This window comes from Taudactylus pleione, unplaced genomic scaffold (assembly GCF_031769625.1).
Source record: "Taudactylus pleione unplaced genomic scaffold, aTauple2 ptg000393l, whole genome shotgun sequence".
NCBI lineage: Eukaryota > Metazoa > Chordata > Amphibia > Anura > Myobatrachidae > Taudactylus > Taudactylus pleione.
In genome coordinates this window covers 2669344-2685933 of record NW_028284794.1, presented here as the reverse complement: position 1 = coordinate 2685933, position 16590 = coordinate 2669344, and the positions used below count along the sequence as shown (strand labels likewise).

The 16590-nt window shown below is 43.5% G+C and overlaps 1 protein-coding gene across 1 annotated transcript; it reads left to right on the top strand.

Moving 5' to 3' along the window:
- The first annotated feature begins 2301 nt into the window (after positions 1-2301).
- On the top strand, positions 2302-16044 carry LOC148506851 (extracellular calcium-sensing receptor-like). Its single transcript, XM_088446094.1, has 5 exons — positions 2302-2556; positions 6963-7796; positions 13435-13662; positions 13777-13900; positions 15125-16044. Exons 1-5 carry the CDS (start codon positions 2302-2304, stop codon positions 16042-16044), a joined length of 2361 nt encoding a protein of 786 aa, XP_088302220.1.
- Positions 16045-16590: the final 546 nt, after the last annotated feature.

Here is a 16590-nt window from a genome sequence, read left to right as displayed (position 1 = left end):
ATTGTATCTTTTTTTGACATTTTTTACGTTTCCATTTTATACGTAAAATTTGTCCAACTCAACAACAGGCCATGTGTAATTTGTTCATCTGCTTGCTCAAATTGCTCCACATGCTCACGACTGCCACCTACTTCAAAGATTCAACTGATACCATCTCTCAAGAAATCTCTTCTCACCAGATTCATCACCCTGCAACCACCCTCTCCTCCACTCACTAACCCACCGTCACATTTTATCTCCAGTTAGTGAAGATGATGTCTTCAAATCCTCATTTCCCCCACAATATACCTGCTCAGTCAAGTTCCACTTTCTTCACCCCAATGCTTGAACTTGTCCCTCTCCACTGACATTTTCCCTTCTATCTTCAATTTCTTAAACCTCCCAATCTTCAAGAAACCATTTCCTGATCCTACCTCTTTCTCCAGCTACTGCCCAACTCCCTTTATTCAGGCTTGAGTGGCTTGTGTACTACCAGTCTGATCCACTTCCTCTCTGCTCACACTCTACTCAATCCTCTGCATTCATTGTGTTTTTGCCCTCTGCAACTCTATGTGGCTGCCCTTACCAAAGTAACCAATTATCTACTAATGGCTAAATCAAGGAGTCTATTTTTCCTACTCATTCATCTTGGCAACTCTGTTGCTTACAATACAGTTGCCTAAACTCTTCTCCTTGACACCCTCTACTTTGCAGCACTGTTGTCTCCTGGTTCACATCCTACTTCAGTGCAACCACTACTGAAACATCTTCTTTCACTCCATAAGTCTATTGGCATTCTACAATGCTCTGTTCTTGGCCCATTGCATGTTCTCGCTTTATAGTGTATCCCTTCTATCAGGGAACTAATATGGTTTGACTAATAGCACCTATTTGCAGTTGACATAAAGATCTACATCTCTTTACCTGATCAGTTGACCAACAAGGTGGCAGAGTAGACTTTCTTCTGTCCAACTTCAGTTTCATCCCCTCTACACATTTGCTCTCCTTTTCTTCCTTTGAATTGCATACCATATGTCTCTTCTCTGCACTTTCACCACCTTTGTTTTTTCTTGCTTCCCACTGATTAATCCACTCTTATCCTTGGTGATCTCCATTGACAACTCTACTGGCTCTCCTCATGACTACTTCTTCCTGTTGTCTCTCATGTGTGTCCAACTGCCTCTCTGCCATCTCCAACTGCATGCCATGTCCAAAATAAAGTTCGTCTTCTTCACCCTCCTAGTGTCAGTACCCCTCCTCTAGTCTCCCTCATGGTTTAGAATATCATTATTTCCCCTGTTTCCCAAGCCAGCACCTTGGTGTAATCCTTCTGTTTCTCATCAGCTTCACTCCAACATTTTCAGTTCCTTATGCTGCCTAGTTGCCTCCTACTTCATAACATTTCCAGATTAAGTATCTTTCTTACTCTTTACCAAAACCCCTATCAAGTTTCCTCACCTCTAGATGTTTATCTTCATTACTGAATCCTCCTATTATTTAGCCTTCTTGCTAAGTAAAGCATAATAAATACTTTCATAATTTTTTTTGTAATTATTATTATTATTATTATATATCCTAACTTTTAAAACTAATTTTCCTCTGGTTGCTCTACCTCTGATGCCCCTCTGTCAGTCCCTCCAACTGTTCCCTGTCCTACACAGATTCATATTCAAAGTAAACTCTCTCACCTACAAGCCCTAAATCTCTCCTCTTTTCCCTACATCCAGCCTCATTCCACTACTCCTTCATGTCCACTACCAATGTCTCCTCCCTGGTCACTATTTCCCATTCTCATCTTCAAGATTCCTCTTGGGCAATTTCCAACCTCTGGAATACCATTCCATTCAAATAGACCCTCATTCAGCCTCACAGCTTTCAAACGTGGCCTTAAAAATAATTTTTGATTCTAACATACTGTTCCTCCTTCTAACTCTCCATCTTCTGCCCTCACTTACTCTGCCTTCTTTTCCCTTTATGTATATCACCTCTAGATTGTAAACTTTATCTATCTTTCAATCTATCTATCTATCTATCTATCTATCTATCTATCTGCCTGCCTAACCGTCTGTCCATCCATCCATCTATCCATCTAGCTGTCCCTCCATCCATCTGTCCATCCATCCATCTGTCCCTCCAACCATCTGTCCCTCCAACCATCCATCCGTCCATCCACCCATCCGTCCATCCATCCAGTATCATCGTTGATTGCTAACAGTATTTTATTGATATCGTATTGTATATATTTCAGAATGTCTCTTGTGTCTCCCATCTCTCCTGAACTCTCACAGATTCAGCACTATATCCTACACCTATGTCCAAGCAATGGTTTATGCCATCAAGGAGATAAATGGCAATGAGTTTCTGCTCCCTAACATCTCCCTGGGCTTCCACATTTTTGATACCTGTGCACACGTCTCTCGTGCTGTCTGGGAGACTCTTACCTGCCTGACAGGAAGGGAGCGTCCTACTCTGAACTACCAGTGTAATCGGAAAGTGCCCCTTGCTATCATCGGTGACCCGCTGTCTCTCCTGTCTATCGCAATGGCCACTATACTGGGTGTCTACAGGTATCCGCAGGTGCAGACTACATTATTGAATTACATGTCTTTCTCTATAGCATATGGTCACACAACTAAAAAAGAACAAATCAGATAATGAATACAGGTCCGGTCGTTTCTGTGGTATTTCACTTTCTTAGTTTAGCAGGAAAGTGAAATTAGTAATTACTAATTAATATCTGTGTACGCATCTTTTAGCAAAAAATTCCCCTTTTCTGTAATGTTGGCTAAACAATATTTTTAGGTGTGTTAATTTTATTACCATTCAATTAAGGTGCCCCAAAGTGTACGCAGCGCAGTACACAGATATACGGAGAAAACAGCAACAGGGTATCAGAGCATAAATACAATATGGAAAATGCAACAGCAGATCAAAACATAAGTAGAGAAAAAATATCAATGAACACACCACAGACTGGGTAGGACAGATTATAGGGCAGGGGTTGGGCAACTCGCTGAAGCTAGCAGGAGCATATAGAAGCAATTCTAATCAGTGCTTAGTGATTCTATACCCAAGCTGTTGGTGAGAAAACTGAGTAAGTGTCCCTGAATTGGAGAAGGAGACAATGGAGCAGAGCAGGGATAGTGCAAGGGAGGACCAAGAGGACAGATGCCCTGCCCGTAAGAGCTTACACACTATGGAGAATGGGCATACAGTTGGATGGTGATTTGGAAAGAGCCTGTCACGGCCCTGTGTAGCTGACCCTCCAGAGACGGCAATCTGAGAATTGCCGCCTGTGACTTCTACAGGTTACCTCAGCACCTGTGGTTAACTAAACCTGGTAACTGCCAACAGCATAAGAATCCTGTAATGCTAAAGCATACGATGCGCTTTTGCTCTCACCTGCATTCACAATTATCAATACTTAGTAAAAATAGGTAACATATGAGGCCTTGAGTGATAAAACCACAGATTCAGAGCTAGAATTAATGTTTAATTCACGAATATCTTCAAAGCTTATTTACAAAAAGTTACAAGAATATAATAATGTTAAAATGAATCACACAGGATTACAATCTCCAGAAAAATAAAAAAACAAATTGGATAAACAAACCACTCAGACCACATTGGCTTAGGTGGTTCTGGGATGAGGTCATCCCAATGGAAAAGTCTGGAACATCTGTATCCTTTGATAGCCTCACACAGAATGAATAAAAAACTAGGGTTGATTCACATATTGATGCCTACTTCTACAGACATCCCCCTCACACCCCTTCCTGGGGGGATTTTAACCCTTGTCAGCTCAGAGTGGATTGTCCAGCTGGCTGAAGCTTCAGGGTTTCCCAGCCACCTGAGCAGGGGTTCTTTCATTATACCTTCAGCTCTCTGTGAAGTTTGGGAACATAGGCTTAGGTCCATAAACATGCCCACTGATTAGGTGAGGGAATATACACATCTGTAGACTGAATGTCTCCTGGTATAAACAACCATTCTTTGATCTCTGATCCTAAATAAAACACAGGGCTCTTAATGACTGTTTATCAAGGGCCTGGCCAGATGTCCTGTAATTTCCACAGACATGTTTCTTATATACCATATACAATTGGACATAATTATGGCTAATGCAGGAAACAGATCTTCTTACAACCTCTGTTGCCTATCTTCAAAGGGGACTAATCCAGAGGAGTTTTGTCACCTATCCACATACAAAGGATGCTACAAACCAATTTACAAGGGAAAGTTACTTCTTTATACCAACACAATATCATGTATCAATTCAGCTTTTCCGCTACAAGCCTTTTCTGCCTTTTTACAATTACACAATATATCTGTCAATCTGTCTTTCATATGCACCTACAAAAAGAGGCTTAGTCCACTTTCGTGACATTACTCATTCTAAAAATGTATGGGAGCACATAGCTGTCCAATTCAGATCATACCTCTGGGAACTAAATTTGCCTAACAGTCCTTTAAGGCAATGCTGTATCCAGGGAAGGGAACATGACATGGGTCAGTGCTGTTTCACCCATGTAAGGGCTCATTAATGTCAACCAAATGGCTACAGTCAATGTATTGAGCGTCTCTTAAAACCAATACTGCACCTGCTGACTGGACTATCACTGTATGATTGAGGCACTTATCTTTAGGGTATCCTGTCTCACCATTGCCAAGAGAAAAAGATTTTTGAATTGCAGAACAAAGTTATTGAAAAGTTTTTAGACATAAAATAAAATAAATATATGAAACAAGTATATTCTAAGCTATTTTTGTGCCTGTAAAACATATTTCCTACTCTTCAATAAATGCCTGGGGCACTCATGAATTTTGGAGAGTTCATCTGGATAGATGGAAGTATAGACCAGCCCCTGGATGCTACCCGCTTTACTATTTACCACAAATCACATAATTAATAGAGATGTTCAGTTCCATTTTCCTGAGAAACTATCACACCTAGGGTTCCACGACGTATCGAGTCCCAGCATTGGATCACTTTTAGAGTTCGGAGTAGAACTGAGTCCCAGCTCGGGTCACTTTTAGAGTTCAGAGTAGAAGTGAGGGCCTGATTCAGAGATGCTCGTAAGCGGCCGCTCGTTCGCTCTGAGCAATGTTCGCACAACTGCGCATGCGTATGATTCGCAATGCGCATGCGCAAACCAGTCATTGCGGTCAGAAATCGTGCGCTCGTAAAACAATGAGGGGCTGCTAATTTGATTGACAGAAAGTACCGTTTGTGGGTGGTAACAGGGGAAGGTGCTTGAAAACGGGGGAGTGGAGATCCGAACGCATGCGTGCCTAACGGTCAAAATGGCATTTAATGGGAGTGCATAATTAGTAAAGGAGCGTCATCGACCACGTCACTTGGTTGTCTTTTAGCCTGAACTGCTCGCAGTGATAGCGGGAAGTAAATCCTACCACAAGCACTGCGAGCAGTTCAGATGCCTTTCGATGTTCCCGATTAATGTAATAAATAACGGAGATGACGTGTGATGCGAACGGCAAAGGGGCGTCCTTACAAAATAGCGAGCGCATTTTTTGGACGCTCGCTCAGACATAGAGGCGTCAACACACCGTAAAGAGCGAGTGCTCAATTTAAATATCCGGCCCCTTTTTAAGAACAAGTGTCCACAAATAGCATCCGGGTCTGAATCCGGCCCTGAGTCCCAGCTCGGATCACTTTTAGAGTTCGGAGTAGAAGTGAGTCCCGGCTCGGGTCTGCTGTAAGTTCGGAACCCGGATTTGTTTTAAATTGCATGGAAACAGGTCTAAGTTACACGATTTTTGCTATTTTTATCAATTTTAAAGCAATCCAAAACCAAACCCCCAACCAAAATACTTGAGGTTGGTATTGCCATAGCCAAAACCATATAATTTGAGGGCGGTTTTCCCAAAACCAAAACACAGGGGTCCAGGCCCATCTCTAATAATTACTGGCCCATGTACCCTATGCACAAATGATGGCACGAATCATGTCATCATGTCGTCCCCTACACTTGCCCCTTGTACCTCCTCCTCCAGCATCTCCTATAGGGAAGTACAAAAAGTAGGCAAATATGCCATAAAAAATATTTTTAAATACATTTTTAGTTTAATCAATGATGGAACCATTTGTGAATTGTTTTGCCAAAAAAATAAAGCTATTGTTCAATACCACAAATACAGTATTCCCATCTTAGCTATGTCTATTTATTAAGGACTCGTTATAGGCAATTAGTTTGAATGGGCATAATACACATTAGAAAATGTATTTTGCGTATATTCTTTTGAACTCTAGAGTAAAGCAAAAGCCGCTGCTAGTTTTGTAATATAATTTGATTTCTGTACAGCCAATATATTATAAGGTCCTTGCTTTGCTGATTTAAATTTACAATTAATGTTTGCAGTTTTGCTTTACCACGCTTCCACATTTTCTTAGATCTCTTTTTTCCTCATGTATCTCTGTGCCAGTATTCTGCTTGGTTTGCACAATTTCCATTACATTCTATACTGACTTCTCATAATAATTTATCATAAAGATTATTTTGCATTTCTGGGCCTGGTGAAGAGTCGAATGAAAATCAGGTGTATGTAGTTTCCCCAAAAATGCGTCTACGCAATCTAGTTGTATGCATCTCACTTTGTGTCCAACCCCCTATACTGTATGTGTGCTTCATTCACTGCTAGTAATTATCCTGTACTTAATTTGCTGATACACCTTTGCTGACCTTTGCCTTTGTGGGAATGCTCCATACAGTCCAGTTCCACCTCTTCAGTCATGGGGGAAGCGATTGAGATGCATACAACTCAGCATTGCCCTATCTTACATCCACTAAGTTTTAAGACTCACTCTGCAAACTCGACAAATGGGTGAATATTCAACTCATCCACCCCTCTGTGTTTCTTTTTGAGCCAAATTTCCCATTATCTGAGCATTTCCTTTTGTTTCACTTTCCATACCCTACATTTCTTTCTTCTATTCAAACTAGTTTTTGCCTATTTCATTGCAGGTCAGCTATGGCGCCTCTGTAGCCTCGCTGAGTAATCGCCTCTTATACCCATCATTCTTCCGCACTGCTCCTAGTGATGATAAACAGTCTCGGGCCTTAGCTAAGCTAGTCTTCACCATGGGCTGGAAATGGGTTGGATTGCTCTCACTCAACAATGATTATGGCATCCTGGGCTCCCAGATCCTCAAAGTAGAACTCCAGAACATCGGGGTGTGCATTGCTTACCATGAGACTTTTGGTCAAGGAACCTCTCTGAAGGAAATTCAGTCTATAGCCAACATTATTGTTCAATCATCAGCCAAGGTTGTCATAGTGTTCTCCAAGGACCCACATATCAACCAGTTAATGGAGCTGTTCTTAGAGAGAAAGGATGTGGAAAGAATATGGCTGGCCAGTAATGGGTGGTCAACCTCTCCAATGCTCTCCATCACAAGGTTTAATCGTACAATGGTTGGAACACTGGGCTTTTCATTGCACGAAGTGGAAATGCCGGGGTTTACAGAATTTCTAATGGGCATCCATCCATCCACTTCACTCCCTCAGGACATCTTCATAAACACCTTCTGGGAGAGTATTATTGGCTGCAGCTGGCCGAATGTGAGTATTGATCGAGGGAACGAAACGATGTGGTGCACAGGAGAGGAGAAGTTGGAAGGATTCATTGCCAAAAAATATGACAATAATCACTTGGATCTCAGGTTTCAGTATTTAATATATAATGCGGTGTATGCCGTGGCTAATGCCCTCCATAACGTAATATTCTCCTGTGCATTCCACCAGGAAGTGACCACGCGTGGAAAATGCGTGGACCTCACCAACATCAAGCCATGGCAGGTAAAACATATCCTGTCCAATCCACCTATCAGTAGCGATGTCAGTAATGGATGGGAATCATGTCCCTGTTAGATAATGCTTACATGTAACTAGATACAGTAGCTTTGTTCCTTACAAACTTCCAAAGAAGTATTTCACCAAAATAAATGCAATTCTATTGTATTTCCTAATTTCTCAATATGTTTTGGCTCTGCAAGACTTCTAAGTAGATGTTGGTTTGGGTAATATTCCGGGTGGTGCCAGCCGATACGGAAATACATTTTTTGAACTGTAAAGAAAAAAAAACAAATCTACAGGTGAAGTTAGGTTTATTGACTGACCTTGGATATCTTGAACAGCTAGAATCTTTCTATTACCTTATATTTGAAATCCACCAGAAACTGTCCTCAGTGCTCTACATGGGGGGTGAATATAGAACACACTTAACAATATTAAACAATGCATAGCTAACCGCCAGCCAATAATACATAATTATACAATACAAAATTATATAATAACCAGTCAACAGTACATTGGCAGATTGCAGATACAACAGAATTGCAGATCCAGCTATTGACAAGGCAGCCACCATCAGTGATACGGTAGGTAGCACCCTTGTGAGGTAGGCTGGGTGCCTGCTGCCTATTGCATTTGTATGTGTGACTCCAGCCCACCCCCACCTACACCTCCCATGTTCTCCTCCTCCCCCAGGCAGGCTGAAGGTGCCTACACACTTACCGATATTTTACACAATTTGCCCGATTCTGACGCATCGTGACGACAAATCGTGTAAAATATGCCCAAATCGTGAGTGTCCACTCATGGTCACAATGCCGATGCAGGTCCCCGCAGGTCGTACATCGCATCTTCAGATCTGCCATGCTGTAGAGCAGATCTGCCAATCTGGGACATGATGCACTGGAAAAAGTTAAGGATGCACGTTAGATCGTTTGTCACAATGGACACTTTTTACAACAAATCATGTGGAGGACTGCCGGGGAGCTTTCGGGGGAGAGTTCAAGGGAAACCGTACACGATGTTGCATCGTGAGCACATCGCCAAGTGTGTAGGCACCTTTACTGTACAGAAACATACTAAAAGAGTGCTATGGGCCAAGGCTCCACGATAAATTTTGGCATTCACCACACTGGCAGGGGATGTCATAGTAGAGATAAAGGGGGATGGGGGTCAGGTGACTGGCTGTTTCATTTGTACTTGGCAAATATATGATAAGCAATGAAGCTCATCACATTGCTGGTCCTGATAGTATGGTCGTACATCACATACATCAGTATAGAGTTCCAATTTGAGGACTCTGGGCCTGATTCAGAAATGGACAATAATGCGATCGCAGCTGCAAAATGATGCTAATGCGTGCCAAAGCGCACTGCTGCCTTCTCACATGCTGCCTACCACGGCGCTTACCTGCGTAAATATCTGTAACATCGACACACATCGAGCGGCCATCTTACCTTTACTGCAGGTCTGACCTGCCGCGGCCTTGGCAGCTCTCCTGCATAACCCTTTCCTTTCAACCGGATTTGGTATGTAATGCCACCAGATGTGTTCCCGGTGGACGTAATACCATCGCCAGAAGCCCAAAAGTGGAGATCCCGAGTGGGGCTGGTAAATACCCTAACCGTCCCCTCTTTCCCCCCCCTAACCCTTCCTTAGTGGTGCCTAACCCTAACCTCCCCCTGGTGGTGCTTAACCCTAAGTTGGGGGGACTAGCCCTAACCCCCCCTTCCCGCATCCTAAACCTAACCCTCCCCCCTGCGGCTGTCCGCTCGCGGTGCCCGGCATCACTACGATCGGGATGCCGGGCGCCTGTCTCCCGGCGTCGAGAAAATGACAGGTGTCTAGATATAGACGCCTGTCATTTAACCCACGCTGGGATAAAGCAGTCGGGAAGCCGGCTGTCAGGATCACGTCAGCCGGTTTCCCGATTGCATCCCCATTGGACTATACACTTGTCATCTCAATGAAGTGATTCAGGCCCTCATTCAGACCCACTCACGAGCGGCTGTCCGCTTGCAAGTGGGTCGATGGTCCCCACTGCGCATGCGAACGACGGAGGGAGCTCCATCGTGCGCATGCGCGAGACCCGACGAGCGTAGGACTTTCCTTCGCTCGGAGTGTCTCATCAAAGGGGGCGTGCTGTTGATGGTGACTGACAGCACGCCCCCTTTGGTGGGCGTGCCGGGGGCATGCCTGCCAGATGGAGGCGTTCCCAAGGGAACGCCTACCGTCTGAAGCCGGCCCCACTGACATCACTAGTGATGTCAGTGGGAGTGATTTTGGCTCTGATAGAGCCAAAATCACTCCTGGCCTTGCGGTTGAAAAACCCAACTGCAGGATTTTACTCGCAGTTCCAATGGTCACGATGGTCAAGACCATCGCGATCATCATTCTGCACGCTCGTATATGCTGTGGGTGGTGACCCACAGCTATATGAGCGTCCAGGAGGACGCTCTATATTAATGGAGGTGGGCCCTGATTCAGAGCGAGCGCTCTGGTCAGAGCGTCCGGCTCTGAATCAGGGCCTCAGTTTCTTAGAAAAACAGTAGGGAGTGGGGGAGGTGATCAGCGGCATGTTGGGGTCCAGGTAAGAGCTTACCAGCGTTGTTCCTATGGTGGAGCCACCTGAGATGAGATTCTCTCTTGCATCCTTGGACAATCAGCCTTGGATATGGGCAAACCTTTCATTACCATAATATTACATGTAGTGGGGGAGGTCAGCCTAGACACCCAACATCTAGGTGTATATTTACTAAAGTGCAAGTTTTTATAAGTGGAGATGTTGCCCATAGCAACCAATCAGATTCCATGTATCATTTATCTAGCACCTTCTAGAAGACAATAGCTAGAATCCACTTCTAAAAACCTGTACCATAGTAAATATTCCCACAAGAATCAAAATATTTAGGTGCCCCAACTATGTAAATGTAACATGAGGAGGAGACAGAGAGATTTCTGTGGCTTTGCTGGTTGGAGAAGATCTCTCTTAGGTGCTTCTTCTGGTTTCAACAAATATAGGGCCTGATTCAGACCTGTTCGCTAGGAAGCAGCTGCTCATTGTAGACGATGTTCGCTAATGTGCGCATTCGTGTAGTTCGCAGTGTGCATGCGCAAACTAGTACGAGCGATTGGATTTTGATAGCTCGCCCTGCGAAGACAGCCCAGTGGAATGAGTGACAGTAGAGGCCGTTTGTGGGTGGTAACAGGGGCAGGGCAGTAGTAACGGGGGAGTGGAGTTGCGGATGCAGACGTGCCAGAGTGTTTTCACGCTGTTTCTGGGGCGTGCATATTTAACAGGCAGCTTCATAGTACACATCACCAGGTTGCATAATAAACTGAAGTGCTTGCAGTGCTTGCGGTAGGGTACCGTCAACCACAATCGCTGCGGTCATATCCGATGGACCCTGATGTACCGATGGTTGTATATACCTCCTGGAGATGACGTACGCTAGTGGGCGGCTAGAGACAGGCTGGTGGGCATCTATAAACACAAAGTGATTGCTCGCCAAGACATAGTGGGCGTTGCAATGCCTTGCCGAGCATGCGGCTGCCTTGACGTCACTTTACAAAATTTAAATATGCTGGGAGCGAGCGGCCGCATCTAGTGAACGGGTCTGAATCAGGTCCTTACTTTTATGTTGCTGGAAGAATTAAACTACATATTATAAAAAGCAGGTGTGCCATAGGAAATGTTATACAAATTAAGTAATAAAATGAAGACGCGAGAATCGTAAACTGAAATATGTTGAGGACATTGCTAAATAGATTAGTTTTCTATTTGGTTGAGATTAATAAAAGCATTTGTAGCAGGTAAAATCAATCTTTCTTTTTGTTTGATTGGTGCGGTGGGGCGTAAAAGTGTCATAGTCAGCAGATACAGTATATGTGGTGCAGGAGGTGGTTGGGGACCACCAGGGGAGGATGTAGACTGTTGTATTAGGGGGGGTGAGTTAATGATTAATTCTGCCCCCCCTCGCGGCAACCCCCCCTCCCCCCCGTGACACCCCTTCGCCGCAACCCCTCGCGACCCCCCCAAGTGGCAACCCCCCTTACTTTCACTTACCTCCGCTGCTCCGTTGATGTTCTCCGTCCGGGCTTCGGTCAGCTGCTCTCCCATCCTGCACTGTGACCCGGTCAGCTGTTTAATGCAGCAGCTGACTAGGGTCACAGTGCAGGAGCCGGGAGACCAGCTGACTGGAGGGAGGACATCACCGGAGCCCCGATCTTCGGTCCCTGGACAGAGGTAAGTTTTTTTTTTTTTAGCGGTGATCAGCATGTGGCCTATTTAGACTACACAGCTGATCACAGGGTGTGAGCAGGGCCATCTCTTCCATTGGGCTAGTTGGGCAGTTGCCCAAGGGCCCGAAGCTTGTAGGGGTCCGACAACCCGACCCCCTACAGCCACGAGTACTCACCTCAGTCCTAGTTTCACTTCATTCGCCAGCTTCAGACCAGTCAGACAGAGTCTCTGTACATATGTGTGAGGTCTGATGGGCATGCAGGGGGGTTTAATTGTTTTGACCATTTAAGTTTTTTTCCCGTGAATGGGTCGGTAGGGGCCCCAGTGCATTGATTTGCCCAGGGCCCACACTGCTGTTAAGACAACCCTGGGTGTGAGGAGCCAGCTGTGAATGCTTCCTCCCCGGCTCCCGGGTCAGGTGATAGCCTGTCACTGACACATCCCCCTCACTGGGAGACAGAAGCACCGATCACAGCACTTAATGATGTAGAGGAGAGAGATGATAATGGTTGGACAAACTGTGCTAGAGGGGCGATCGCTCCAATCACCCCGCTAGTGAGTGGTAGTGGCACTGGCGCTAACTCTGGCTGCGGCATGCGTCTCGTGATCATCTATCAGTGCAGCTGGCGTATGTGTGCATTTGTCATCACCTTTCCCTCTTCAGCCCCTTTTAGCATTTATTTTAAAAAATTTGTAACACAATTTTCACCAAATACAAGTCTGTGTGTTTATTTGTAGGTTATTAGGAAAATTGTAAGACATTATTGCAAATGAAAAAAATTCTCAACTTATAGTCAGAAAACCAATACATTTTTTATTATGGCTATTATAAATTCCTCAGGCAAAACCTCTGTAAATCAGCAGCTATGAAAACCCCAAAAACGGCAATAAAGAACCCAATTTGTGTTTTACCACTAATAACCAGCAGATGGCCATGTAAAGACAAAAATGACATTTAAAATCAGGATGATGAGAATTGCATCATCGTGCCACACCCACTGATTCTCAATGGTGTGACTTGCCTTACTGCATATGCGTTATCAAAGGCCTTCGCTGCTGCGCAATTCATATTAAGCCACCATGAGTGGGCCATCATTTTGTAGATAGAGTCATTGTGCCTTAATCACCAGCCATACTGTATCTCCTGTCATGGAGAATTGCTGAAAATTGCAGTAGAGTTGGCATGTATGATTTTATATACCTCTAGATTATGTTTTATGATGCATCCCTTTGTGTGCCTAAATCACTATGACAAGGTTTAGTTTTGCCAAAGAAAGATATTATACTGTATCTTCGTATTGTCTTATGGACTAGGGTGAATTCCCCCTATGTTTTTCTCCATATCTTAGTGGTGGGACGTGAGAAAGATGACAATATAGAACTTATTCATTGTTCTTGTAGATCTTTCACCATCTGAAGAGCGTCTACTTCAAAAATCGGATGGGAGAAGAAATGTACTTTGATTCCAATGGAAACCCACCGACCGACTATGATCTTCTGAACTGGCAGCGGAACTCAGATGGCACCATTGCATTTGTGAAGGTCGGACGCTACAAAATACTTGAGGACCAAGAGAATGAGTTGAACATCAATATTACTGCCATCAAGTGGATCACTGGAGTCCAAGAGGTATGATGTCCCTCAGATGCAGAGAAATATAAAACATGGAGGACAATTTAGACTCTGACCTCAGAACATGGTAGATGATGACTGATAAATGATAGATCTGATTTCCATCTCCAGATCCCTATCTCTGTGTGTAGTAACAGCTGCTTGTCTGGATTTCGGAAGGCTTCTCTGAAGGGACAACCCATTTGTTGTTTTGGCTGCATTCCATGTTCAGAGGGGGAAATTTCCAACCAAATAGGTATATCTACTGATTTTCATGTTTACCCCATTTTCTAATGGATCACTTTTTTGTGCTCCCACCTCACCTCCCACTGATCTAGAGCTTGACGAACCCAACTTCTACCTCATTCATATCTTCTATCAAAAAGAAAAAGATGCAAAATAAGAACATGCTGCAACTTGTGCAAGTAAATAAAATCTAGTTTGTGGCTGATCCTAAGGTGCGACCCATCCTCTGTGTAACTCCTAGATATAGGGGTATATTTTGTGGGTTTAACTTCAAAACATAAAATTACACTTATAATAAGTGCAAAATGTACTGTTCTTGGCACTATTAGTTCTGCGTTAAATTACGAACGAAACCTGCTTAGAAGAAAGGAGGTGGCTTGCAGAAGCCACCACTAGCCTTAGGATATGTTGCCTTTCCTTAAATCTAGATATTTTGACTTTTTCTTTCATTTGCACCTTCCTGAATGTAACAGAAATGTTTCTTGAAAGACATAAAATGGAATTTTCAATGTACACACACAAGAGAAAAATGTTGGCCAACACCAATGTCTGTGGCCTTATTTGTACATATAATGGTAAGAGGATCCTCTTTGTTCCTTGATTCTAGTATCCACAAAGGTCTCCATGTGAGCCTTTAGATTTGTTTTTCAAGTGCAGAATATATAAAAACTTTCAGTTAGGCAACTATTACTCAGTAAGACTTCAAATAGCTGTATTTCACAGGCGTGATCACTATATTCAACATTTATTTTTAGAGTGCCACAGATTTTGCCACAGACATTCTTATAGGTGTGAAATACATAAAAATCATATAAGTACAATGGACATGTTAGTGGGTATATAAATAGGTATAAGCATAGTAACCTTTAAAATAAATAGCACATGAGCAAGAAATTACAGCTACTGTAGTAGAAATACAAGTATGAATTATATGCATGTGAGTGAACAAACAGCAGAAGATCCTGCAGAAGATATGGCATCAGTGCCGTACAAGCAGAAGATACAGTACAGCATAAGATATGATATTAGGGATGTACAAGGTAGGCAGGACAAGACACATAAGATAGAATGGACACTGCCTGTGACAGTGTACAACTGAGATGATTGTTGGCTCTGCTATTTTTAAGGGTGAACCTGGTGAAACATAAGGACCTCTTCTGATAAGTATTTTTACAGTAGGCTACCTGTAGCCTGAATAAAATGAACTCTGAGCAATATCTATTTTGTCTTCCAGATTCCAGCAACTGTGTTCTATGTAGCCCCAACACATGGCCCAATGAAAATAAAACAAAGTGCATCCCTAAGGCCATAGAGTTCCTGTCCTACTGGGAACCCCTTGGAATAACCTTAACTTCTACCTCTATCTTCTGCTTCTTTACCACTACAAGTATCTTGTGTGTCTTTGTAAAGTACAAAGACACAGCCATTGTCAAAGCCAATAATAGTGATCTCACCTATTTACTCCTTGCCTCACTAGGTTTAAGTTTCCTCTGCTCTCTACTTTTCATTGGCGAACCTCAAAAATTCACCTGTCTCTTCCGTCAAGGAGCTTTTGGAGTTATCTTTGTTCTTTGCGTTTCGTGCATCTTTGCTAAAACTCTTATGGTTGTCATAGCTTTCCGGGCAACGAAACCAGGAAGCAACATGAGAAAATGGCTGGGACCAAAGGTTCCTGCTTTGAATGTCTCCATCTGCACCTTTATCCAGCTTTTTATTTCTGTCTACTGGATTCTGTCCTGCCCTCCATTCCCAGAGAAAAACAACACGATAATGCCTGGTGTCATCATCTATCAATGCAATGAATGCTCTGCCACCCTGCTCTGGTGGATGCTGGGATACATGGCCTCTCTAGCCTGTGTCAGTTTCCTTGCTGCGTTCCTGGCCAGGAACTTGCCAGACAGCTTCAACGAAGCCAAGTGGATCACCTTCTCCATGTTGATCTTCTTGAGTGTCTGGATCTCCTTCATCCCCGCTTATCTCAGCACTCAGGGCAAGTTCATGGTGGCCGTCGAGGTGTTTGGAATCATTTCTTCTAGTGCTGGGATCCTAAGTTCTTTTTTCTTTCCTAAGTGCTATATTATATTATTTAGAGCTGATCTCAACACTCGTGAGAACCTCCTGGGCAAAGGGAACACCCAGAAGTCTAATACCTAGGTAATGCATATGCTTTAAAAACAAACATAAATTGCATTGGAGATAGAGTGTAGGAGCTCCATATACATAATTAGTGGAAATGGTCATGGAAAATAAATTAATGAGTATGAGTTAATTCATATATCAGTGGTTATATCTTTTTTGCACTGTGCCTTTGAAATCATGAAATATTAAATTGTACCTGTTCATGTAGATGTGTACTATGATTATGAAGTGTGACAGGTTCAGCATAGTTCCACATGAAGTGAATGTGGAATGTCCAGATCTCCCAGGTTTGGCAGAGCAAAGGCATTAGGAATGTGAAATGTCCAGTTCAGGTTTTTGCCTCAATCAGAGTCTGGAAAGGCAGCTGATTACAGACACCTGTGTGAGGCTGGATTAAGAGCTGCAGAGACACTGAGGAAATGGATCCTGATGGTGAGGTAGTCTCCCAGGTTATAGGCCCAGTGGTGACTAGTGTTAGGGGTCCTGGACCTGTGTGTCCACTGAAGAAATATATTGCTGCTTGGAAGACTTTGTGTAACATCTTGCCTGTGAAAACTGCCA

Excerpts from the sequence above, each read along its gene's own strand:
- LOC148506851 (XM_088446094.1), top strand. The coding sequence starts at position 2,302 with ATGGTTTATGCCATCAAGGAGATAAATGGCAATGAGTTTCTGCTCCCT. Across the intron at positions 2,557-6,962 it reads GTGTCTACAGGTATCCGCAG|GTCAGCTATGGCGCCTCTGT; the intron begins GTGCAGACTACA and ends ATTTCATTGCAG. Across the intron at positions 13,901-15,124 it reads GGAAATTTCCAACCAAATAG|ATTCCAGCAACTGTGTTCTA; the intron begins GTATATCTACTG and ends TTTGTCTTCCAG.